This window comes from Odontomachus brunneus, unplaced genomic scaffold, assembly GCF_010583005.1.
Source record: "Odontomachus brunneus isolate Ranch 3 - 2012 unplaced genomic scaffold, Obru_v1 Obru_scaffold_264, whole genome shotgun sequence".
Taxonomy (NCBI): Eukaryota; Metazoa; Arthropoda; class Insecta; order Hymenoptera; family Formicidae; genus Odontomachus; species Odontomachus brunneus.
In genome coordinates, this window is record NW_022639714.1 from 48,456 (window position 1) to 76,059 (window position 27,604).

The window sequence follows — 27,604 nt, forward strand, 5'->3', positions numbered from 1 at the left end:
ATATAGTATAATTAATGAAATAATTAATTGTAAAAAAGTAAAATATATAGAATAAATTATTTTAAATATAAGAGTAAAAAAGCTATGCATATATATATATATATATATATATATATATATTATATATGCATAGCTTTTTTACTCTTATATTTAAAATAATTTATTCTATATATTTTACTTTTTTACAATGAATTATTTCATTAATTATACTATATTATTTATTAAACATCTTATGTATTAAAATATAATTATCCAAATATAGATATGTTATCTCTATAATTAAAATATAGATGTTATCTCTATAATTTTTTTTTGTTTTTTTAGCAATGTACGAACATAAGATCTTTGTACAAGGTATGATTTGGGATATCAATTCATATGATCAGTGGGGGTAAGATTTTTACATATAATTTATAAGTTTCCTTATCCATGCATTGGGATGATTTATAGAAATCCTTTAACATAATTCTTTTAATGTTTAAGTGTGGAATTGGGGAAACAGTTAGCCAAAGCTATCGAACCGGAGTTGGAAAGCACAGAAACTGTAACAACTCACGATTCATCGACGAATGGCTTAATCGCGTTTGCTAAACGTCATAGGACCTAAAAGCTTATTTAGTGATATACTCTAAAGGAAACATTTTTAAAAAATGCAACTAAACATGAGTACTTCGGTTGTAAGTTCTATTATTATATCAGAGTTTATGTATATATTTTATATAGTTTATGGGAAAAAATTGTGATGATCACATATATAACTTGTAATATCTTTAATCTCTTCAGAGATAAATTTATTGAAGTCAAAAGAAAAACGAATTTCATTTTAGCTCGACATGAATATAATGTGATTTTTCAATCATATATCAAGATGTTTTTCTTTGTTGTGGAATCTTGTAGTGAATATTTATTCACGTAATGTTTGTTATATTTTTATCGACAATATTCGAATAAGAACAAAAATTAAAAGCATCTAGATACATACATATATGTCAATGTCTTTGAAAAGTTTAATTTATTACGACAAAATTATCTAATTCTTTTAATTCAAACTTTATGTAACATATGTACAATGTCTCAATAAAAAAGTAATAAAAGTGCAAGATTTAATTTTTTAATAAAAGGCATAATTTATTCGAAAAATGCAGATATTTTTATTTTAGTATAAAATATATTATGTGCCGAATTAAGTGTGATTTCGAGAATATAGAACAGAGTCAAAATAATATTAATCTCATATCATTCTCACCAAAAAATGACCAATATTTGGTCAAAATGACATCAGATTAATATTATTTTGATTATCTACCTAGATTATTTATAATTTATTAGAACGTTTGCTTTTGTATACAGATAAAACCCGATTGCACACAGCTTAATCGGACATGGAATGTAATATTCATTCATTATTGGTTAATTCTAGTTGGATCTAATAATTCACTAGATAAAGCAGAGCACCGATTGGTGGTGTCCAATCGTGCCATGTGTAATCGGGACACTCCTTTGTATACATTTATTTAACGAAATTCTTTTAATATATGTAATAAATAAGAAATAAATAAAGTTATTTACAAAATAAAAGCTTAATTTTATTTTTATGAAAGATAATAAAGAAGATTTAATAGGTAAAGACTATTCTCTACAATTGAATAAAGCTGGCTATACACACTTTTCGTAACAGTAATCGTAAGATGTAACGTAAAAATTGACCAATTGCGATTCATAAAAATGGTGACCTTATGATTCTCAACATGATTGGTCAATTCTTACGTTACGTCTTATGGCTCCTGCACACCGGACGCAGTAATGCTTGCCGCGCTACAGCCAATCAATATGTTGTTTTTCCGTAAGAGCTAGAAAGTTATTACGAAAAGCAGCATATTGATTGGCTGTCGCGCGAACTTCCGCCACGCGGCAAGCATTACCGCGTCCTGTGTGCAAGAGCCATAATTGGTTAATTCCTATATTCACGACGCTTACGTAAATGTAGAATATAAAAAGAATAGACCATATGTTTCGCCTTCTCGCCGCACGAGGTCTCCAAAATCAAAACAGAATTTGTTTTTGCTGCTGTCGGCCTTTAAACAAAAAAGTATTAATTATAAACAAATCAAAATATAATAATTCAAATAACATTCAAAAAGAAGCAATAACCAACTATTATATAAGTAAATCAAATACTTTATATTGTGTGTATATAATATCAGAAGAGACAAGTGATAATTATATCATTGATATTTGAGCGATTCTGACATAATTTCTTATATAATTATGATAAATAGTAATGTTATGTGATATAGTTTGTTACGTATAATCATATTATTGGTGAACTAACGTTAATGTAACATAACTTCAATTTTAAATTTGTCAGAAATTGCCATGTGATGAGTGATTGAAATTTAACCTGTAAATTTTTGTTTGATGTCATCTATATAAAGTTGGGGAAAAGATTTGTAACATAAGACAGAAAATAGTTAATTAAAAGTAGGAAAATTAAGAGAGGATTAATATGTATGAAAGAGTAGAAACAATATGTCATATACTTATTTTATTCCACAGGAGAGGCTGAAGAGACTGCGACAATCTCTAAAAAAAATTTTCTTGTAAACCTATAAAACCCATAAAAAAAACTATATGTGATTATTATATGTTTATGTTGACTTTTTCTTTGAAGCAATCTTATTGATTTGAGTGAGTACATTGTCTGAGTAAGTTCAATTATTTATATTTATAATATATATTTAATCATTTATTCTAAAGTTATTTGCAGAAAATATTTTTTAGAATTCTATAGCATTTTGGTTCAACCATGGGATCAGATCATGATCAGGTATTTTTACAAATACTTCATGAGGAAAAGAACATTGTTAATTTTTTAAATGTCTTCTTTGGATTTTTGTACAGATGGTGAATATCCTATCGAAAAGATTAATACTTGTTATTTTCTAATACCTCAAACATCATTCTCAATAATTATATTTCTTGCTATGATATTTTGTGATTACAGCACAGACTTCTATATTGAATCAAATTCAGAACAAAAATTGGGCTTTCCACCTGGTGTGGCAGAGAAACTTGTATTGAACAGCATGTACAAATGGAAAAATATTTCACCAGTTATAAAGGAGTCCACACACGATATAGTCAACAACAGTATATCTGAATCAAATGAATTAACTGCAATGCAAAATGTTAATTGCAGGTTTAGTCCTCCAGTTGCTCAAGAAATTGAGATTGATTCTTGTAATAAACTTGACACTACAAATAGACTTACTACACAATTGGTTGAAACAGACCATACTTCTGACAGTTATAATGGCGCTATAAGAGATAACTATATTTGGACCCAGACTCTTGATGATTTGGATGTATTGGTAAAAATACCAGAACATATAAAAACGCCCAAACAAACCAGAGTTAACATTAATTCGGATGAGATCAAAATCGACATCAAGCCCTGTAGTGCTATGAAAGATTCTGAATGGGATAACATTTTCAATAGCAAACTTAGTTTTAAAGTTCGAAGAGACGAATCTGTATGGAGCATTGTATCTGGAAAACATATCAGCGTGCGTTTACAACAGATGAGACACTATTTTGAGCATCATTCATCATATATCTAACTTGCAATACATAATTATTTGTCTATAATCTTGCAGATTCATCTCGAGAAGGCTGTGGAAAGATGGTGGGAAGCCTTAATAGTCGATGAACCGAAAATTGAATTAAACAAAATTGATTGTACCAAATATTTCGACGATATGGCACAGGAGGAACAAATGAAAGTGCAGGAATTGATGTGGAATCATCAACAGAAACTCTTGGGCAAACCAACGTCCGAACAAATTGTAAGATTTATTAATTATAAATCAGCATTATAAGGCAATGTTTTCCCATAATTTACAAATAGTATTTGTAGAAAATGGAAGCTACTCTGAAACAAGCATGGGATGCAAAAGGATCACCCTTTCAGGGTACGCCTTACGATTCTTCCATTTTAAAATTTAACTGATATCATGTAACATCTTTAATTATTATATTGTATACTTTATCTGCGTCAGATATATCGAAAGTGTAAGATTATATTTATGAATTGTATTATATTTATAAATAATTTTACAATATTTGGATGTATATCAATTCTCTCACCCGATCGACAATATCCTTGTATTTTATACGAACTTGTTTGCCTGGTATTAATATATACTTTTTATATGTTATAATTCTTATATAGGAGCTCTCTATCTGTTATGAAAATATTACAAATTAAACAAATTAAAATTAAATTACGAATTAAATAATAATTCTTAAATCTTTGTGTAATTTCGTTTTCTAAAAATTTATCTTTTCATTTTATCTTTTGACCTTCTCAAAGTGCGATATTCACAGCATTTTCAAAATCAGACCAGAAAACTTAGAAACTGATTTCAACTAGAAGATATGTAAAACAATTTCCTTTCTTTTTTTATTTTATTAGCATACAACAGACCTGTTTTTCCCGCGTTATAACTGCACGATCGCATTTTCCTACGCAACGATCGCGTCGAACAGCGGTATTTCCTTTTGAGAAGTAGCGTCCGCGAGAGCAAAGTAACGCTTCTTGATCCCCCTCGCCCTGCCACAGCGACACCCTTCGAAATCGTGAGCGATTCAAGAGTTCGCAGAATGCGAGGAATCCTACGCTTTTCACCGGCGTTTACGTTCAGTTTATCTCACGGTGGTGGGATCGTTCAGCATGGGGACGAAGCAGGAGCGGTTCATAGATGCAGGTACACACAAGCCACGAAGAAACTGTTCTCATTTCGTACAAAGTTTACGACTTTCCTAAGCTTTTACTTCGACTACGTCTGAACGGGTTTTTCACGAACGGGCTGTAACGGTACTGCGTTAACACGTGAACATATGTTTCCATATCGACAGGAATTAGCCTTTGCTTTTGCAGAAGCACCTGCTATCAGAGTCGCTATCCTGCTGATTGATGTAATGAGTGTTGAAAATTTCTAAGGAAATTCAAACGAGACTAACGCAAATCGCCTGGACTTTCGATACACCACGAGGACGCAATGCAAGATGCTGCAATAACAAGAACCAAAACTGATATATTTTTAGAAAATTTAACTTTCAGAACTATCGAGATGATACAGAAGAATTTATCCTATGTCAATCGCCGCGTCTTTAATCTTAGAAGTTTAAACATCCGAAAGTTACGTAAATTCTAAATCATTAATTTTATCCAGCGCGCATTTTTATTTGCTAGCTGAAAATTATTAGAATTTAATGCTTCTTCTTTTAATCGATGTAGAGAACATCGAGAGATATGAATCTATTAACGTTTTTGCGATTCAATGAAGCTGAAAAAAGTTATAGTGAAATAACAAAATATGTTTTTAAGAACGATAATGTTAGAAAAGTTGGTCTGAGTAAATACTTATGTTTAGGGGTCTAGAGAAATTGTTTAGGGGTCTTAAGAAATTCGAACTTAGCGGAATTTTAATCATTTCCCAAGTAAACAAAGATGCTGAACATAACATGCGAACATTTAATGTATATTGCATAATACTATTGGAAGTGGAAAACGTATTTACAATATGCTTGTTTTAAAAAATACCCATTTATTACGCTATAATTTCAATCAAAACATTTACTTTTTAAAAAATTCCGGATTAATTGCGTTCTGTTTCCAGTAAAGTAGACAACAATTTTCATAGCATCAGAATATCGCTGCTATATTGCCACGACTTTCATGGCACCAGATGACTTTTTCATCTGATATTACTGAAGAAATTTTAATCGCATGAGGACGCATCCCTGCGTACTCGCGCTAATCATCAAGCAGATAATATGCCGAAATATGCCTGGGTTCAATCGCTAGCCAATTCAATGGCGTTACTTTCATAACGATAACGTCGAACAGTACATCGATATCGGGATCGCTCGCTGCGGAAGGACGCGATCCTCGGCAGGACCGCGAGGAATTCCTACGAAAAAGCAGCCGCGGACATCGGGCCGGCGCTGCTTTGCCGAAATAAAGACACGCTGTTCCTCTTCACGGCTGCATGCTCGTCGGCTGCCAGGTGCAGCGTAAAGCAGCAACAGGTCGACTCGAGCAGCGCCGTGCGGTGGGGCGCGCGTTGAGCACCGCTGCAGGTAAAACACAGGTAATATACCTGCCTGTGCCCGAGGCTACGTCCATCCCCACCTGGAGTCCAGTTCTCTCTCCTCGCTCTCTCGGCTCCCTCGGCTTTCCTTCGAGGTGAGTCGGGTGAGCCGTTAGTGTCGTTGCCGTTGCGAGAGAATGGTGATTGTGATGTGCATCGCGGACGAGCGCGCACCCTGAAGGACGGTAAAGTACGCGCATAATTACCCGGAGGCGTCTCCCTCTAGACAGCCACCCCAGTGACCGATTCGACCGTCTTCGACGAGTTCCCCGTCGTCGGCTTCGTCCTCGTTCTTCATCCTGGTGCTACTCCCGCGGGCTCGTAATAAAGAAGGGAAGAAAGAGCGACGCGCCGCGTTCTCCAGAGCGTTTATCGCGGTCCAGCTCCTCTTCGTCGTGGCACGCTTCGCAGCTTTTCCTGCGCTCGTCACGCGGATGCCCGTAGATAGTACCAGCACGTAGTCGGTGATAGTATAACACGTCGCGGCCGAGTGTGAGGTGAAGCTAACGGAAGACGAGCAGCCGAGGACATATCGTGAAACTGAGGACGAGAAAGAGAGAGAGAGAGGAAGAAAGAGACTCACAGATATTACCAAGATGCCCTGCTCCGCGGTGACGCTGTCCCTCGCCACCATAACCGGTATCATCGCCACTGCCCTGCTGGCGATCGCCTTCTCCACGGACAACTGGCTCTACACCGAGGTCAAGCGCGCCCAAATTCAGGTTCGTAGGTCTGCGAGGAGAGCATGATATCTATGGGAGAGCTCGCGACTCGTCGATCCTTCTTGTCTCGTCTCGTTTTCGCGAAGAGCACACGATCATGTATAATTAATTCTATCAACAAGAAGGCTCTCGCTTCTTAAGTGGCACGGAGAAATTCGACCGCGAAGTTTTGACGTAAATATTCTGAACTTTGGAGTCGGGCGCAGCGAGCTCTCCCGTGTCGGTGCTTCGCGGCAGGGAAAAGGACGCAGCGTGAGAGTTGAAGGCCGAAGGGTACGACGACCGTGCACGTAGTACGGCTAACGCAGAGTGTGCGTACCTTTCAGTTAGGGCCGGTGTTTCAACAGCAGTTTAAACACAGATTCGAGTCTTAACTCCGTTCAAACGTATCCAACACATTAATGCTCGTTTCTAACGTCGATTAAACTTAACTTGAGTTCAAACTTGAGTTCAAACAAAAACTTAGATTCAGATTAAAATTTAACTGATGTTGGTAGAATCGTGCATAAGGACCGATGTCTCAATACTAGTTTAAACTTAGGTTTGAATTATTATTATTATTAGAGATTTAAGTACTATGAAACTACTTAGATCTATCACTGAAAGAAATTATCCGATACAAAATGATCAAACGGATATTCCCGATCAAATTCTGATTAATTTTTATATCCAATCAGGATACCCGATTAAGCTTAATCGAATACTTCCGATCGTAATGACATTTTATCAGATAAACTGATAAAAAAATGAAGAACTAATGTTTCCGATCGAATTTAAAAATTGATCAGATTTTGATCGGAAATATACGTTTGTTAATTTTATATCAGATAATTTCCCTGAATATAGGTTTAAAGTTAAGTTTAAACTATTATTGATCTACTATTAAAAAAGTGACTCTAATAAAACTGAATTTAAACTTAAATCTAAGTTTAAGATATTATTGAAAAATAAGCTCTAAATATAAATATTTAATCGAAGGTTCCCATCTATTGTCCTAACATTGTCATTAGAAGAAAACGCGGATTCAATTAAATTTTGACTGGATGGAATTAGTAATATTCGTGAAAATAATCGTGGAAAAAAATGAAAGCAAAATAACTTCGATCAAATATATCGAGTGAAAAGAGATATTTGTTATTCCTATGTCACAAAATACCTCGATAACGTGGTCAGATTGAGACTGCGTTGCGAAAACATAATGACGCATATGATACGTGCCTGCAAGTTGCTAAGCACATATCGCGAATTTAATTTACGCTCCTGCGTATATACGTTTGTACACTTGTATTATAGATTTCTATCGCGATAACAATGACGAAAGGTATTTATAAGCGAGTTCTTCGACACGCGAAACTATTCGCTTTACAGCAATACAAGTAGTGGATTATTATTTACACAGACATAGAGTATGCTTTTGTCTCGTGTACTTCGAAACAACCCTAATAGAAGTTAACCTCGTGCGTATCTAGTCAAGAGGGGGTAAATTTATGTCTAGTATCGTTACCAGTCTCTAACATTCACTTTTAGTAGCTAGATAAATCAATTAGCTGATGGTTAAACAAAAGGAGTTACAGTTGCAATGATTACAAGAATTATACAGAAAGAGTATACGATGAAAAATCAGAACTAATTATCAATCAGTAATGTAACGCTTACTTCTCTGTATTCTTAAGATTTTTATAAAATATCCAGACAGTACATATTTCTCTCTAAAAGACGTCTTATGTATGCTTCTATCAACATCGATAAAATCTGAACTTGAGTTTCAATCTTTGTTTGAATAGAGTTTAAATTCAAACTAAGATTTAATCGACATAGCTAAGAACGGGCATCATTAAAGACGTCTTAAACATGTCTAAAACCATAGAACATTTTTTAGATGTCTTTAGGACAGCTTTTAGAAGTTCGTACTGTCTGCGTAACATATCTTCATAATTTATATTTGCTACTTAATTTTTTTAATGCTAGTTATAATATATATAATAACTAGATTATATATTTTAGGATAGTGTCACTTACTCTATCATATTTCATATAACAGCTAGACACCGACTAAATTTCACAAACCAATTGTATATTTCAATGAATGATCACTCAGTAACGAGCTAATAACAAGCTATTTAAAGAATTTAATCTAGTTTATGCTGGCTCGCTATTAGCTCCTAAGTCTCAGGTCGGCCAGTTATATTTCTATTCGGGAAACTCTTCTAACTCCACAAGCGAGGGAGGTGCGCTCGCACGACAGGTGTTCATTGAGAGAAATTCCTCTGAAATTCACGCGAAACGAGAGCGATTTCCCGCACATATATTGCAGACGCACATATATTGTCGACTCTCGCGAGGTTTCCCATTAATGTATCAGAAATTACCGTCGACGTTTCATTCATTGTCGCTCGTTTCTTTGTTTATCCGCTTCTTCTTTATCAGCACGATATATTCATCACCTCATAAGTAAGCGGTTAACACAATGAGTTTTAACGTCAAACTTTTCACACTTATTTACTAGTAAACTTCGATGACGCGATTTCCCGAGAAATTTTGTGTGTATGCACATCGAAAAAAAAAGATTTGATAATAACTCATTAAATCTGGATAATAGTTATCAAATGCTTTGATGAAACAGTTTTTACTAAACGTGTAAGTGAATATAATGAAATAATTTAGAGTAAGTATTAACAAATAACTTCAAAAAAGCTTGGGTGACTATTGTCAATTTATATTTATGTGTCACCAAATAGTTTGTTAAATAAAATCATATTGTTTAGTAATATTTGCCACATCATGTAATAAATATATGAAATGACCAAATACAATACTTTGGTTACTAATAGTCATACTATTTAACAATTACTTGGTATTATTTACCATTTAATCGATTCAACTGAACAAAGAATTTACAAATTATTTCGTAATTATTACCAAACGATTGCGTGAAGTAATTGTTATTCTAATATATTTGTAATACTATGTATAATTACCAAATGTTGCACCGAAACGCTCAACTAAATGTATTGTTAACAAGACTTTCTTTTAGCACATTAAGGTTTAACGTCAAATTCTTCGTACTTATTCACCAGTAAACTTCGTTGACGTATGATATCTTCCGAGAAGTTCTGCGTGCATTTTAAACAGCGTTTTATCACGATCGTTTTAAAATGGAGTCTTATTCCGTCGTAACAAGAATTCGTGTCGCATCGGTCGTATACGTAATCCGCGGAGGCACTAATAGAAGATCGAAGGGGACTGTGAAAGCGTGGGACGATGATGATGACAACGGAATTTAAATGACAGCCTCCTCGGCACTGTGTTCATCGTACAGCAGCGTCGACGTCGCTCTCGTGACTAATTCGGCTCGGTCGTGTACGCGCTCCTGATGCGCTCTCCCGGCGCAGTCCCTGTTCATACTTTCATTAGATCGAGGCACGCGGATAGTCCCGGCCTGGATGAAAGCTTCGATCATTTATGAAAATGGATACCTTCCTGTCCGAAGTCGGAGCACATCCGGATCTCGTTACTCCTGCGAGGGGCCGAAGCTGTTATCAGCCGGCGTTGCTCGTGAATGTAATTCCTTCCACTTCCTCCACATCGCCGATCCTTAAGGATGCGAGGCTTCCATAAAGAGGCCCTACAGCTGCGGTAGTTGCAGTTTGCGCGAAGGTTCGCAACTCCTTTCCTTGGATTTTGTTGACAGCGATACTAATCTCGTATCTTTTTAGATTCCGGTAACGACACGTAATTATCTCAAGTACTTCTGCTTTTTGGACACGCCGCTAAGTCATAAGGAAAGTTTATAAGAAACTCAGTTTCACGCGTTTCGTCAATCAAATTGCGAAGCAATTGAAAGAAAAAGTCTTGTAAGAAGTTAACAAATACATTTGGTTGAACGCTACAATGAAGTATTTGGTAATTAATACCATAAATGTAGTAATAGTTACGTCACAATCGTTTGGTAATAATTACAAAAAAATTAGTAAAACAAATTCTTCATCTAATGGAACCAATGAAATGTTTTGGTAATCAATACCGAATAAATTGGTAGTAATTACTAAATAGTTTGACAATGAAGTATTTGATCGTTTCGTATATTTACTACATAATGAAATAAATATTACTAACTAATATGGTTTTATTTGACAAATTATTTGGTGATATATACTACATAAGTTGGTAACTAAGCCTTGGCAACAGATACCACATTAAAGTTATACTTAATATTAATACTTGCTAAATTATTTAACTATATTATAACTAAATGTTTAGTTGAAACTATTTTGCTACAATATCTAATAATTATTATCCATGCTTGATGATTATTACTAAATTTTCCTTCAGTTTACAATTAAAATTAGGGATTTTTTAATGAAGACTATTAATTAGAAGATGTTAATATTAATTACAAGCAAAAACGCCACTAATCAGTAAGGAGATTCTGCAATCCGCGATGAGAAGTGTTCTTCTAAGAAAAATGTGCCCTCTTCCTTGAGAAGAGGAAGGTAGGAAGTGGAATTCCCCGTGACTTCCGCCGTCCTTGTCCTGGGTGAATGTACGGGTCGCAGGTCAAGTTTACCCTCTAGGGTCATTGGGAGTCAAACGGATGTTGTTCTCACGAACTTACCGTGGAATCTGCTCCGAGAGAATGACAGCAGTATTTGGGACGGGGAAGGATGAAGGGACGTACTAGGGAATACTACAATGGCAAAGACTGTTTAATTGAAGCAATCTTCGTTTGTTCGTTCCTAGCGGAGAACCTTAGTGAATGTTCTCGCTACTTGAGCGTCTCACGTCGAGAAGAAGGAGTACGAACTGTTAGATAACGAGACTTCCGACGGTTTCTTCTACTGGAGAAAACTCGACTTTGACACCAAAAAGATCTCGATGACTTCCCGTTAATTTACGGTAGAGGAACGGGATAAGTCTATGAAATATTTCATTTTTCGCGAAGAAACTCGCCGCCATTTATATGTCTCGTGCTTGACGAGAGATCATCATTCCAGGCAGGTGAGCATGTCGATTAAATCGGATTATCCAGTCGTTAGCGAAATCTGATTTCAGTATCTCGTGTTCCTCCACCTCCTCCTTGCGTTTTCCTGCGTGAACGCAAGGTAACTCTCCTCTCGCTTCTCTGTCTCGATCTCTCGCCATCTCGTCCCGAGCCTTCGGAACGATCGACATTCCGAGCCGCGCCCATTCTCAGCGCGTTGACTCAACGAGTTTTGCGTTTAGTGTTCGGTGCACCGATCGGTCGATGCGTATGCCCTTTCGCGTACGTCTAGGTTGGATTTCGATTGGTCGTGCATTTCGTGTAAGCTCCGAATCAGCAAATTTACGTAAATGGAAAGCTACATTTCAATCTGGAGCATCGATTTATCGTCGAGATCAAATATTGAAAAAAAAAAGATTCGATAATAACCATCAAGTCTAGACAATAGTTACCAAATGCTTTGGTAAGATACGTTCAACTGGATGTGTAGATGAATAACAAATCAAGTAATTTGATAACTATTAAATAACTTTAATAAGTTATACTTAAATAAGCTTAGTATCTGTTGTTAAGACTTGATATCTATTACTATTATATGATATCAATTTATGTGGCACGTATCACTAAAGAATTAGTTAAATACAATTACATTGTTTAATAATACTTATCACATGATGATATAATAAACATGATTATAGGGGAAAGCATATAAATGACCAGATACTTTGGTAATAATCAAACTAATAATAATTAGTAAAATAATAATTAATAATTATTAGCAAAATATCTACTACACAAACTATATAATAGTTTGTACTAAATAGAGTTTTACTAAATAGAGAATTTGTTTTCCAATTATTTTGTCACTATCATTACCAGATAATATTGGTAAATGTTAACATATTTGATATTAATTATCAGATTGCTGGAACGCTCAACTAATTGAATTTGTTGACTATTACAAGACTATTTTTCAGTGCCTATTTACATTAGAGTGCAGCAATAGTGTGCCCAAATTAGACTAGATATTAATATACCTGTATGTACTGGTTTTGAGGTAATATTTTTTCTTTGGAAGAACAGTATACTTCGGGAAAATTATATTTTGAAATATTGTCGATATTATTTCTGGCAGCACATACTGGCCAACAATTGTAGATTCAACATTGGCTCAATGTACTGCTCGGGATGGTTCATATTCTGTCAATCCTCCTTTATCGATAAAAATCTGCTTATAAAACAATCAGAAGGCTTATATTTAGAGTCACTTTTATCGATAAAGGAGAGCTCAGAATAAAGTCCTATAATTTCTTAGGAAATTGTCGCTGTTCCCGAATAACGATGTTTTGATTTTACGAATGTTTTGATTTGTTTTGGACAAAGCTTCGTCTGTTTCATTACGATTTAGGATTCGTATTTATTACATAAACTATCACAGCGACATCACACTTGTCGCTCAGCAGGTGACCGATTTCGATATTCAGCGTATGATTTTTCGCGCACTTCTGAATTTTCGCTCTTTTGTTTTGAATGCCTCAGTTAGAATCGCCACGTCACGATTACACCGATCGTCCCCGTACACTTTCGCGCGAATTAATCATTTCGTACGGTTTAGGGTCGCTGCGTGGAGACCCACTAATCTACTTCGAACGATCCGCGGTAGCAGTCGTGTCGACTCGAGAGTCCGAGAGGATCTCGCGCGATTCCGCTCGCGGCCGGCCACGCATCGCCGCATGACGTACTACGCTCTGTTATTTTCACGGCTCGCGCGCCTTTACCTTGGCGAGAAGGCGCACTGCGAGAAAATCGGTTTCCTCGATCGGCGAACATCGCAGCCGGTCTACACCTCCTCGATGCGCACCTCGATACTTGGCTCGGTAGAGGAGAAGGTGTCGCGGCGCACAGTGGGAACAAATAGGAATTTACTGTTCAAAAATCACTGCAGACCACAATTTTATAGCTATCGAGATGAATTTTTTTTTAAATTAAACGTTAATCAGTATAGAAAAAAACTGTCGAACCCGATTTTTTTTTTTAATTCTTCCAAATGTTGCAATATTGATAAGAATTTGTAAAAAAATATCAAGTTTTGCGAGCCACTTTTCCAATTGGAAAACTTTCCATCTTTTCGCTACACAGTACAGTGTACTAAGGTTCTCAACATCGCTGATTACGAATCTGATATAAAAATCAGAATTTGGCAGTTGACAACTGCCAATTTCCTGTCAACATAAACAAAATCATTATGTTTTAACTCTTTAAGGCGCATAATTCATGGAACATTTTAGTAATTTATTTTAATGAAATATTGTAAAAAAAACACTCTAAATAGCACATTTATAAGGTTTCAATTGCTCGATCCTAAGTGGTCTCCATTGACATATACTATGTTAAATCTTTAAATATCACTGGTACTAATAGGGATCACTTAGGATTGGGCAATTGAAACCTTATAAATGTGCTATATAGAGTTTTTTACAACATTTTATTTAAAAAAGTTATTAGAATATTCTATGAATAATGCGCCTTAAAGAGTTAAAACATAATGATTTTGTTTATGTTGACAGGAGATTGGTAGTTGTCAACTACCAAATTCTGAGTTTTATATCAGATTCGTAATCAGCGATGCTGAGAACCTTAGTACACTGTATTAAATGCAGCGAAAAGTTTTTCAATTGGAAAAGTAGCTCGCAAAACTTGATATTTTTTTACAAATTTTTATCAATATTGCAACATTTGGAAGAATTTAAAAAAAAATAGGACAGTTTTTTTCTACATTGATTGAAGTTTAGTTAAAAAAAAATTCATTCCGATAGCTATAAAATTGTGGTCTGTACCGATTTTTGAACAGTAAATTCCTATTAAATGGTTAAAACATAATGATTTTGTTTATGATGACAGAAGATTGGCAGTTGTCAACTGCCAAATTCTGATTTTTATATCAGATTCGTAATCAGCGATGCTGAGAACCTTAGTTCTGTACTGTGCAGCGAAAAGATGGAAAGTTTTCCTATTGGAAAAGTGGCTCGTAAAACTTTATATTTTTTTATAAATTCTTATCAATATTGCAACATTTAGAAGAATTTTTTTTAAAAATCGGTCTCGACAGTTTTTTCTACATTGATTGACATTTAATTAAAAAAAAGTGCATCCCGATAGCTATAAAATTGGGGTTTGTAGCGATTTTTGAACAGTAAATTCCTATTAAATGGTTAAAATATAATGATTTTGTTTATGATGACAGGAGATTGGCAGTTGTCAACTGCCAAATTCTGATTTTTATATCAGATTCGTAATCAGTGATGCTGAGAACCTTAGTTCTGTACTGTGCAGCGAAAAGATGGAAAGTTTTCCTATTGGAAAAGTGGCTCGTAAAACTTTATATTTTTTTATAAATTCTTATCAATATTGCAACATTTAGAAGAATTTTTTTTAAAAATCGGTCTCGACAGTTTTTTCTACATTGATTGACATTTAATTAAAAAAAAGTGCATCCCGATAGCTATAAAATTGGGGTTTGTAGCGATTTTTGAACAGTAAATTCCTATTAAATGGTTAAAATATAATGATTTTGTTTATGATGACAGGAGATTGGCAGTTGTCAACTGCCAAATTCTGATTTTTATATCAGATTCGTAATCAGTGATGCTGAGAACCTTAGTTCTGTACTGTGCAGCGAAAAGATGGAAAGTTTTCCAATTGAAAAAGTGGCTCGCAAAACTTGATATTTCTTTACAAATTCTTATCAATATTGCAACATTTAGAAGAATTTAAAAAAAAAATCGGTCTCGACAGTTTTTTCTACATTGATTGACGTTTAATTAAAAAAAAAAATGCATCCTGATAGTTATAAAATTGGAGTCTGTAGCGATTTTTGAACAGCAAATTCCTATTAAATGGTTAAAACATAATGATTTTGTTTATGATGACAGGAGATTGGCGGTTGTCAACTGCCAAATTCTGATTTTTATATCAGATTCGTAATCAGCGATGCTGAGAACCTTAGTTCTGTACTGTGCAGCGAAAAGATGGAAAGTTTTCCAATTGGAAAAGTGGCTCGCAAAACTTGATATTTCTTTACAAATTCTTATCAATATTGCAACATTTAGAAGAATTTAAAAAAAAAATCGGTCTCGACAGTTTTTTCTACATTGATTGACGTTTAATTAAAAAAAAAAATGCATCCTGATAGTTATAAAATTGGAGTCTGTAGCGATTTTTGAACAGCAAATTCCTATTAAATGGTTAAAACATAATGATTTTGTTTATGATGACAGGAGATTGGCGGTTGTCAACTGCCAAATTCTGATTTTTATATCAGATTCGTAATCAGCGATGCTGAGAACCTTAGTTCTGTACTGTGCAGCGAAAAGATGGAAAGTTTTCCAATTGGAAAAGTAGCTCGCAAAACTTGATATTTCTTTAGAAATTCTTATCATTATTGCAACATTTAGAAGAATTAAAAAAAAAAATCGGTCTCGACAGTTTTTTCTACATTGATTGACGTTTAATTAAAAAAAAAAATGCATCCTGATAGTTATAAAATTGGAGTCTGTAGCGATTTTTGAACAGCAAATTCCTATTAAATGGTTAAAACATAATGATTTTGTTTATGATGACAGAAGATTGGCAGTTGTCAACTGCCAAATTCTGATTTTTATATCAGATTCGTAATCAGCGATACTGAGAACCTTAGTTCTATACTGTGCAGCGAAAAAATGGAAAGTTTTTCAATTGGAAAAGTGGCTCGCAAAACTTGATATTTCTTTACAAATTCTTATCAATATTGCAACATTTAGGAGAATTTTTAAAACCGATTTTTTAAAAAAATCGGTCTCGACAGTTTTTTCTACATTGATTGACGTTTAATTATAAAAAAGTGCATCCCGATAGTTATAAAATTGGGGTCTGTAGCGATTTTTGAACAGTAAATTCCTATTTGTCCCCACTGTGCGGCGGCCGGGGAGAGCTGGGCCGCGTACAGTTATGTCGCCTGCGCCGTGCCATACCTCGCCAGCAACAAGTAGGAGGCGAGCACGCACATGAATGCCCGTGAGTGGCGAGAATCCTTTCTGAAGGTGTCGATCCACACCGACGAATTCTACGAAGATGCGAATACCAATCTCTTTTCAATTAGAATTTTCTCCATTACATTTACGAGACAGATACACTGTGTGTATGTCTATTGAATTATATAATCATTAAATTTACATCATGCATCATATAAACCTTCTGTCATATTGATGCAGCAACAAGTTTTTGCTAAAAGTTTCACTTACATTTTCATAACATTTCACACATGTTTCTTCGAGCAAATTTTGATTATTTTCTTTTGCGTTTCTTTCGTAGTTTTGTTCCCGTCCTTTTTCATCATTTCAGATTAAAAAGTCCCGGAAATATTGAGAAATCTTGAAAGTTTAAAATCATCAAGGCGATCTCACGTATCTATATGCTGATAAGATATATGCGCACAGGAAATTATTATTATTATTATTAACGGACGGATAAACATAATATTTCCCTCTTTGCAGAAATAATACAGAAATATTATACCTGCATGTACTGTATTAAAAAAAAACAAATTGAAGAGCAGAAAAATTTTCAAATTAGGAATCTAACTCTTAATCTAATTCTAAGAGCGTTATTAAATATATTAAAAAAATCAGCAATATTAGATCTCACATTAGCCAACATACTCAAACGATTAATTGGTGTACATTTTTCATCTACCCGACCGAAATAACATGTGAATGTATACGAAAAGCATACAGACGTATATATGTGAATTATATTGCGAGAATGATTGATCTATTAGACAAACTTCCAATGTACTCGAGGCTTTCGCAAAGAATCGGGGAGCCTGAAGAGCCTGAGAATTTTTCACTTCAAATAACACTCGAAGCAATTTTTGAGATTCTCGTTATTATCGTCGAAGTGACTCACGGTGTTTCGAGTCCACCGCTATCTACGAGTAGGACGTGACGATAATTCCTCGGGTGCCGGCGCGCGTTGGGACGCCAGGACGCGACCTCGACGAGCATGCAAATAAGCGTCGATTAACGGGCTCTGCGCGCGCGCGCGCGTGAATTCCTGACATTAAGCAATCACCGACAATGAGAAGATGCGGTTGAAGACAACTGATAATTCTTGACTTCTGGGTATAGAAATATAGAGATTCCGTCGAGTCCACCGTCTCCCCAAGAAGAATGAATACTTGGATTTTTCAGCAAGCGTTAACCTAAGAAAGTTAACCGAAAAATATTACAATGTTATGTGAACTCTAAACTATGGATAAATTTTACCCACAGTGCATTTTCTTTTGCGTGCTCATAACTCCTAAGAAAAGTACTGAAATATGGTGTTTTTTCTCTTAAATCAGAGTAGAAATCACTGAGGAATATGATTAGTACCTTTGCGATTTAACAAAATTGAAAAGAGTTATGATAAAATAACAAAACATGTCTTTTTAAAAACGATAAGTTCTTAAGTTTGTGAAAAATTTGTTGATAAATTTTATTCATATTTATGGTTCTACACACAGAAAAATCATTCTACTGCTGAGAAAAGGGATTACTCAGCTTATTTCTCTTCTTTTAAGTAATGATTATCTTCAGCAACGAATATTTTCTTGACAATAGTCTCAAGATATTTATCACAAATTTTAGAAAAGCCCATTATCATGCACGAGAAAGATATTCAGTTCGTGTAACTGGATAAAGGGACCAGACGAAAAACTCGCTAACGAAAAATAATATCTCTGTTACTGTGACTGAAAACATTCTTCTGAACATTTGGCCACATTAAAACTCAATTGAGGTAATTGAGAGCAATTGGCTAAGTGAAAACCTCCCACAGTAATTTTTCTGTTCTTATAATCGAGTTTTTCATCTGGTTTCCAGATAACAGAAAATTCAATTACATTAATGGAGTTACATTGTTTCTCCAATGTATATACGTATGAGAAGAAAAATTTATTCTCTTTGCAAGAATACTACAAGACTTTATCGAAGAAAAAGTTTGTTCGTTTTTATATAGTAAACTAACCGAATTTTAAATTTTAATTTAATATTCATGATTGAAATATTAAACTTAATAGAGAATTTTCATAATGTCTTGAATAAATTTAATATTCATGATAGATTTGCAGATGTATAAACGTATGAAATACTTGATATAAATAACATTTACTTGCAATATGTATTTTTTTGCGTCTAGGGTTGATACGATTATGTTTTATATGTTTTGCGCGCATCAAGTCTTCGCAATCGACTCTTTATCACGTAACTACGTCCAATTGATATATTATAGAAAGAGCATGATATATCAACGGCATTTTGTTCTTTTAAATTTTGCGCTTATAAGATATCACTATTTTATTGAAGCTACCATCTCGGAGATCGAATGCCATTGCGAAATATGGAATAATTTTCATTTTGACGCTCCTACGCTAATAATAAATTACACGCAATGATTCTTTCGTGCTTACACGATGCGTGCATAAACTTGACAGAGGTAGGACGGCTCGGTCGCGTCACACGAGCTGATTGCGCTTCGCGTGTTATCCTTGCTTATTCGTTGATTTAAAAGTGTTCTGTACAGCACTTATCCTGCGTGTGCACAGTAGCGTGTTACACCGGCGGTATTATATTCATAAAGTATAATCCCCGTACTTTCATTCGAGAGTCGATGACGTGGCGAGCTGTTGGGCGCGCGAAGAAAGGAATGCGCGTTAGCTAAATTTACCTTAACGCGCCTGCTAGGTACGCGGAAGTAGAGAGATGACTAGCTTTTAACTTGCGAATTGTATCTCAAGATATAACCCATTGGATCGACAGAATCGTATGTCACGGTAATTTATAATTTTAAACGCAAAATTACAAATACAACTCAGTTATGTCGCACAAGAGTCGGAGTCAAATTCCTCTTGGAGAAGATTTATATTTAACTGTTAAGGCAGTATTTTTTGTATGGTAGTGTTAATGATTATCGTTTCGTTTAGAGTGGGGCATGAGGAAAAGAATATTTTGAAAACTTCGGTTTGATGTGAGAAGTGTACAATATGTATGTTACTGTTGTAATAATGTATAAGTATATGTATATGTATAAGTACTTACACTGTCAAACATTATAAATTTAACAACCAACATCTTGCGTTCAGCTCTGACTAGCCAGGCACTCGCTTTCTATGGAGTTCGAATTTTTATTATTAATCCACGCTCGAGTTTAGTCAACTTTCGCATCGCAAAGTAACACGAGATAAATTTCTCACGTTTGTCAAGTCATGTGTTTAGTACTTTCTAAATTTCTTAGAGTGAAATTCCGCTCGAAAAGTGGAATTACCCGAATTTTAGTGACTTTTCATTCATATAGGATGCGTTCAGGTACGCTATCGCTATTTAGCATTCATCTATCATTGTTGATGTCTAAAGAGCGATAAAGATAGAATGTATTCGAGGAATGCGTTACGTTGACAGTGCATTCCTCGAACGCACCCATAGAATGAATTCTTCACACTGAATCGTCGAGTGAACATTTTTACTGAAGAATGAATCTGATGTATTAGTTACAGATCGGTTTGCACACTTTTTATCAAATAAAATTGCAACACTTCAACTTGTCAGAATTGAAAGCCACTGCTGGCGTGTAGTAGTCGGTTATGCAAGGAGCCAAAATGGCAATAAAGAGATAACATTTATAAAATTTGGAGAAAGATCTTATTTTAAATTAAGAGAACATTATTTTGAGGAATAATTTTTATGTATGTACCGGTTTATATTTGTTACCGGTTATATTTTTATAGTAAAACAAAGCAACACACACTTATATAAGATCTGTATAAGAAAGACGAAAAGGATAATATAAATCATATTAGTGACAATTTCTACGTTATCGATATTTTTCAAGTTTGTCATTTACTTCGATATCCTCTCAAAAGAATAAGTAAATAACGAACTCCAGAAATGTCGATAACATAGAAGCGATTGTCGGAACGTCATGTCAAATTAACACCAATACACTATTTTTTCGTATTTTTTATAAGGTGCGATCCATTAGATACTGCAATGCTTCAAAGCAACATCCATAAATCTTATATAAAAATGTGCGTTGCTTCGTTTGACTACATTTAGCAGAAAACCACACATATGTGGAAATATTTCTGCAAACGTCTTACATCATTTTAAGCTTCTAAATTCAGTTGTAAAAATGCAGCAATATTCTTTGAAGTTTTCCGGAGCGGAGCAAACATATAGAATGTACAAGCTGTAGAACTTTCGTATTAGGCAAATATTTACGCTAACTGACAGCTCTTGAGCTGACAATCTTGAAATTTTTTATCGTTTTCATCATGTATTGGATGCGATCTATTAGACGCTGTAAATACTTTGAAGCGCCGAAGGAGCTTTAATGGACCAATCATGGCTTTTCTTTAAACGCTTCAAAATGTTTGCAGCATCTAATCGTACTCATTGAGTTCTATATTCTAATTCATTATTGCATATATTTTCAATATGCAAAAATACATATAATTCTGCTTAATCAATATGGTGTAAACTTTGCAGAAAAAAATCAGTATTTCGTTATTAATAAATTTTCAAATATTTCACCCACTTAAACATGAAAATTAACAAAACTTGAAAATACGTTTAAATATTATTGCGTGTGTAATTTTAGAATTTGACAGAACTTTTGATTTCTTTTGTGATAAAAATAATAAAGCATCTGCAAAATAATTCTCAAAATTAAGCAGTTTGCCTCAACACGTCACTATTATTGCGCGACACGCAATGTTTAATTTTATTTCTCGATGTTCATAAATAATCCGTAAGCGAGAAATTGACTAATACTTTAACGTCGGTCGTCCGACGCTGAGTCGAATATGCAAAATTGCATTTACCGGTCGCATTTATGGTGCCCTGGCGTGACGAATTAATGCGGCGAGTCTTTAAACCTATCTCGAAATGGGCCGAATTATGTCGATTGTTATTCAAAGCGGCGCACGAACCTGCATTATTCACGATCAGGCCCTTTAAGTGATATTAATGCACGCCGTCAACGATGGCGGATTATTCAGATGGAGGAGGGTTGTGCAATCGTACTCGCGCACAGTTGGAAAAACGACCGCGGCTCGTCGAGCCAATAAGCTAGCCGTGAGCGATGAAAAATTCAAATGAAAGTTGCCGTACGCAACACAAGGCGGTTCGTTAGCTAAAAACGTGGCTCGCGCGAACGAGGTGAAGGGGCCTCTCCGCCGGAGTCTTTTTAATTCGTAATCGGCCGAGCCGATAACGTTGATGAATGATCGGTAAATAAAATGACAGTACACTAGTCGGTGTATTATATATCTGCAGAATCGACAAAAAGTTTTCCCGGTTGCCATGACGAGATACAGGTTCGGTGAAAGCTATCTCCGGTCTATTTCCGTGAACAGTCATAAATATTTTGCATAACAGTCTACATCACAATAATCACTTCGTTTCGCGACTAAGCCATGATACAAGTATATTCAGCTGTGAAATTATATTTAACCGATAAGGCAAATCAAAATTCCAATCAAAGAACATGTGCTGGAATTGAAAATGCTACAATTATAAATTAACATCTGTATAAAATAAAATCCATATAGAATATACAGAATATTTGACGATATATAAATGTCCTATATCTTGCGTGCATGTAAATTAAATATCAAACTAAACACGAAATTTCTTTATTGTTTTGCAAACAACCGCAAAATTTTGAATTATTAATTAAAGAAAATTGGCGATCACATGCAGATGAATTGTGATCATGAGAACTGCTGTCATGTGCTTGTAAATCAGATCAAGCTAAATTAAAAAATCCTTCAGTTTTGTAGCTAACCACGAAGATTTTTGAGTTATCAGTTAAAGAAAATTGGCACTGTGCAAGCAACCACGCAAAATTTTGAGTTATTAATTAAAGAAAATTGGCGAATGATCGCGCGCGCTAATACACCAATATTCTTTAATTAATAATTAAAAATCTATGTGATTATTTACAAAATGGCAGAGGACTTTTTTGTTTAATTTAGCTTAATCTACACGTGCATGAGATATGAGACACTTATCGTCAGACACTCTGTATAATAAGAATTAAAATAACATATATATATAAACAATACATGTTTACAACATATATAATACAAATAATATATGTTTCAGAACGAATGTATCAAACTTTGATAGATTATTTGAGAGTCAGCAACTAAAAAATAAACATTAAGACTTCTCAATTATATACTTCTCAATTATATACGGAAAAAAAGGTTTAGTTAAATTAACCAAATATCTGGTCGAATATAAACGATCCAGAAATTCTGATTGAAGTAACCCGAATTCTGTTTAAGTTAATGAGATTTTTGGTTGACTTAAACAGAATTCGGGTTACTTCAATCGGAATTTCTGGATCGTTCGTATTCGACCAAATGTTAGGTTAATTCAACCAAACCTTTTTTTCCGCGTATATTTACAGAAATTTTTAAATTTTGCTGCCATCATAATAAATCACATACTTGGTAGAAAGCGACATTAGAGAAATTAAAACAAAACAGAAGAGTGTGCAAACATAATTTATTTATAGTTTAGTTTTATAATAAATGCTCAAAATATGCTGTCTCTCTGAGCTTGAAAGCATGCGTTACAGCAACGAATGAAGGAATCGTATACAATACGGTACATTATTTATATACGAATTTCATTTATATATATTACTTATATATTTATTATATATATATATATATACTTATATATATATTATATTCCTTTATATATTTCACAATATCAAAATAATTTCATCAATAAATAACATTTGCATATTCTTCAGTTTTATTTTGATTGAGGAAATGACTCTAAGATCCACTAAGTATGTGGTTTTATTATGATGGCAGCAATATTTTCAAACTTCTGCAATTATGTAAGTATTGAGAATAGGATTCATATTTATGTGACATTTTTTACTCAAAATGATTTTCCAAACAATCTGTCAAAATTTATTTATCTGCATCCTGTATAAAAAAAAAAATTCGTATAAAAATCTATGTAAATCAGTAAAAATATAATAAAAACATCAGTAAAATATAATATAAACATTATAAACACAAATTAATATAAACATTAATATAAACAACAGTAAAATATAATATAAACATCAGTAAAAATATAATAAAATATAATAAAATATAATAAAAATATAATACACAGAAGAGATACACACATATATACGCGCGCAAAGTTAATTTTGAGAAATGCAAGATTAGAAGTTTATGCTTGCCTAAGAGTCCAGAGAGCTATTCGTTCATCGTAAAGCACACAGTTACTTGACGGCTATGTACTTCACGCGGAAGTTCCAACGTTCGCGAGCAACAGGTGTTTTCGTCCAAAGATGCAATACGTAGATTCTCTCGCGACTACGTGTATCGATGCCGCGGAATTATTATCATTCGTCACACTCGCGCGCGAAGAAAGACGACGTAGGAGGGGCACTGAAAGAGGAGCCCTCGTCTCGTTTAGATCGCACCATTCTGCTTTCACGCTGTTATTTCGCCATTGCTCGCTTCAAACGCGGGAACATCGTCGAGCCTGGCTGATTTCTTTGACATAGAAAGGAAAACTCACCGTGGGGCTCAATGAGAACGGGTCGGATCGTCCATGACAGAGAACAAGAGAAATCGCGTATTGCAGATATAATGACATTTGTCTCGTTTTCGATCGTCTCCTTTTCATTTATTTCTTTTTCCTTCATCGTACCATGTATGAAATTGTATGCGATCGAGTCGACGAAATGAAATGCGCTCTCGCGAATACGCATCATTCAGCTCGCGCGTTATTTCGCAGGAACGCATAGGTGTTCGTCAAGGCTGTGACCGAGGCTTGCATCAGCGAAGTACGTCATGCTCGTATAATTATTAATTTGCAATCGGGGAGGAACGTAGGTCGTGGAATTTCTCAAGCACCTCTGATACACACACTTGTTGACAGAAGTGGCGAGAACGCATACGCGGTTTCTCGCACAAAGCGCGCTGCAAGTGCCGCAAGCTATCAATCTAACTATCATCGGTAATACGATAAAATCTAACAGAGGCTTGCCGCTACTGTGGTATTTGCAATTTTTTCGCAAAACAGCCCGATAAACGTTATATTAAGCGTACATTAATTTATTCAGTTGTTATAATTACACTGGCAATTTGTCCAACAGGCAATTTGTCACATCAAATTTCTGATATATTTCTTAAGTACTTGCATGCATAGAGAGAAAGAATATTCGGAAATGATCTCAGGATTTTTTCATCATTCATAGTTTTTTGTGACAAATATCTGAGATTTAATATATTGTAAATGGAAAAAATATTGTAGTAAAAATTACGTAGAAATTATATTTCTTTTTACAATATTTTCTACAAAGCTGGTTATACTGAAATTGTCATATAAATTACTGTAGAAATAATGAGTTTGACAATCTACCGAATACATCATATGTAACATATATAAATAATTACAATAATTTTATAGTAAATAGTCAAATATGCATAACATTTTTAAATAAATATATAAAACAAATATTCGGAAAGACAAATATAAGAGCCAACACCGGAACTAAGGGCTAAACAATCAAATATAATTTATTCCTGATGATTACATAAAATTTGTTATTATAAACATTTTGGTCCTTACTTTTAGACTCTCTTCAGTGTACATTATAAAAATCACATGATAATATTGTAACAAATAAAAAAGATTGCCACGATCTAAATTATAAAGAGTAAACGCTATAATAAATAGTTTGTGTTATAACATGCTACCACCAATCCCAACAAATTGATTACGGCCTTAAAAATGGAAAAAAATATGCAAAATCGAATCTTTTAAATGAAAAAATACCGCAGTTAAGCTTACCAGACAATTAAACAATTGGATATTCAATTTTTAAGTCCTGTAAAGTTAAATCTGCAATAATTGGAGACAAAGAGGAACCCATAGGTGTATCAAAGGTACATCATAGAAGGAGGAGAGCATATTAGGTGGCAGCCGTGCGTTCGGGGCCTGCGTATCTTTTCGTTCCAGAGAAAGAAAAATATAAAAAACGCGGTTTGCTAGGCCGGGACTCGAACCCGGGTCTTTCACTTGCCGGGCGACTGCTCTAAACCACTGAGCTACCTGACGCTCCACACTCACACACTCACTGAAAAAAAAATTTATGATATTTGGAACTATAATGGCATAAAAAGATTATAGTTAGGAATATCATTTTTACAGTAAATGTCACCATAATGTTTGTAATATTTATAATATAAGCATAGTGTAACTATGTAAAAATTTTACCAAGAATTATAATTATTTGAAATAAAAAATATAGTAAGGTAGCAAATATTGAATGGTAAGAGAAATTAACTATTTTATATAGTCAATACAATTGGAATATTTGGCAAATGTAGGTACATGTAACTATTCCCAAAGTGTGCACGCTATATACATAGAGTAATACATAGAGTAATAAAATGGTAACTATAAATCTTTAATACTAGATTTGAGGCTTTCACGGCCATTGATACAATGTCTAGGTATAGCTTCCGGAATGGAGCCGTGTCTTGAATCAGCGATACGGGCATATCGCTGATTCAAGACACGGCTCCGTTCCGGAAGCTATACCTAGACACTATAAATCTTTGTTCATTTTGCTATATCTTCATGTTTAGATGAACTATAAATATATGTTTGAAGCCAAAATGAACTATAAAATATAGTGAAATTATAGTTATTCTAACTATTTTTTTCTCTCAGTGCTCTCCTCTCCCTAGATAACGCTCAGAGATGCCGTTCGAAAGCGACATCTCTAACGCGATCCCGAGCGCACGGCGACTACAGAGAGAAACAATGTTACTGTACCAGGTGGTACAGCTGTCAGTCTCTCAAAGGCAAAGTCTGTTTGTAAAAAACACCATTAAACATAAAATATGTCGAATTAAAGACAAATTCAATAGCGCTGACAAATTCATTAAATGGGATCTGAGTGTTCTTAGAAATATGTGACCATCTGTATTTGATGCTTTTAACAGCTAAGTCAATAGGCACATTCACTCAGTTATTAAAAGCATCAAAGACAGATGGTGGCACATTTCTAAGAATACTCGGATCCCACTTAATGAATTTATCAGCGCTATTGAATTTGTCCTTAATTCGACGTATTTTATGTTTAATGGTGTTTTTTTCCAAACAGACCTTTGGTACACCTATGCATTCCTCTTTGTTTCCAAAAGTAAGGATTTTTCTAATAACAAATTTTATGTAATCATCAGGAATAAATTATATTTGATTGTTTAGTCCTTAGTGTATTCCGGCGTTGATTCTTATTTGCCTTTCCGAATATTTGTTTGATTATTAATCTTAAGAGCCTTAATTGTTTATAAATATATAATAATTTCGGTTATTTTTATGCGGTCCAAGATTATAAAAATTTTTCTCATTTTTACTGCAATATTTTCCCAATGTAAAATGGAACATGCAAAATTTGGAATTCAATTTAATTCTAAGTTTTTCTATATTGAAATAGTCAATATTAAATAACCTCCACAAAAAATTCCTCTACTTAGCAATATATTTGTCTATAAAAATTGATTAAGATAAATGATTTTTCTCTTTATATATGTGTGTATGTGTGTGTGTGTATGTGTGTGTGTGTGTGTGTGTGTGTGTGTGTGTGTGTGTGTGTGTGTGTGTGTGTGTGTGTGTGTG

General features: G+C 34.3%; 3 protein-coding genes across 11 annotated transcripts in view; all 3 read left to right on the forward strand.

Moving 5' to 3' along the window:
- LOC116852985 (glucose-6-phosphate isomerase) overlaps positions 1-861 on the forward strand; it is an 8,797-nt gene extending 7,936 nt beyond the window's left edge. Inside the window, exons 10-11 of the mRNA XM_032833806.1 lie at positions 325-391; positions 484-861. Coding sequence (XP_032689697.1) covers positions 325-391; positions 484-607 — 191 coding nt within the window. The 3' untranslated portion in view covers positions 608-861. The remainder of the gene's footprint in view (positions 1-324; positions 392-483) is intronic.
- Positions 862-1,998: 1,137 nt separating this feature from the next.
- LOC116852974 (nudC domain-containing protein 3) lies at positions 1,999-4,121 on the forward strand. 8 transcript variants are annotated; one of them, XM_032833783.1, is made up of 6 exons: positions 1,999-2,165; positions 2,557-2,705; positions 2,782-2,904; positions 3,005-3,566; positions 3,657-3,845; positions 3,908-4,121. In XM_032833783.1, the coding sequence occupies exons 3-6, from the start codon at positions 2,807-2,809 to the stop codon at positions 3,914-3,916; spliced, it is 858 nt and encodes a 285-aa protein (XP_032689674.1). In that variant the 5' UTR covers positions 1,999-2,165; positions 2,557-2,705; positions 2,782-2,806; the 3' UTR covers positions 3,917-4,121. The 8 variants fall into 8 exon arrangements, with proteins under 8 accessions (XP_032689674.1, XP_032689667.1, XP_032689668.1 ...); XM_032833776.1 differs by having other exon boundaries at positions 3,917-4,121; XM_032833777.1 differs by having other exon boundaries at positions 2,557-2,688; positions 2,758-2,904; positions 3,917-4,121.
- Positions 4,122-6,229: 2,108 nt separating this feature from the next.
- The window catches only part of LOC116852976, a 50,834-nt gene continuing 29,459 nt past the window's right edge, over positions 6,230-27,604 (forward strand). The window contains exon 1 of one of the 2 annotated variants that reach the window (XM_032833785.1): positions 6,230-6,877. In XM_032833785.1, the coding sequence (XP_032689676.1) occupies positions 6,752-6,877 (126 nt within the window). In that variant the 5' untranslated portion in view covers positions 6,230-6,751. The remainder of the gene's footprint in view (positions 6,878-27,604) is intronic. The other variant, XM_032833784.1, reaches the window with a different exon arrangement.

Coding starts and splice junctions, on each gene's coding strand:
- LOC116852974 (XM_032833776.1), top strand. CDS start 2,807: ATGGGATCAGATCATGATCAGGTATTTTTACAAATACTTCATGAGGAA. Junction 2,905..3,004: donor TTTGGATTTTTGTACAGATG/GTGAATATCCTA, acceptor TTGTGATTACAG/CACAGACTTCTATATTGAAT. Junction 3,567..3,656: donor TATCTGGAAAACATATCAGC/GTGCGTTTACAA, acceptor ATAATCTTGCAG/ATTCATCTCGAGAAGGCTGT.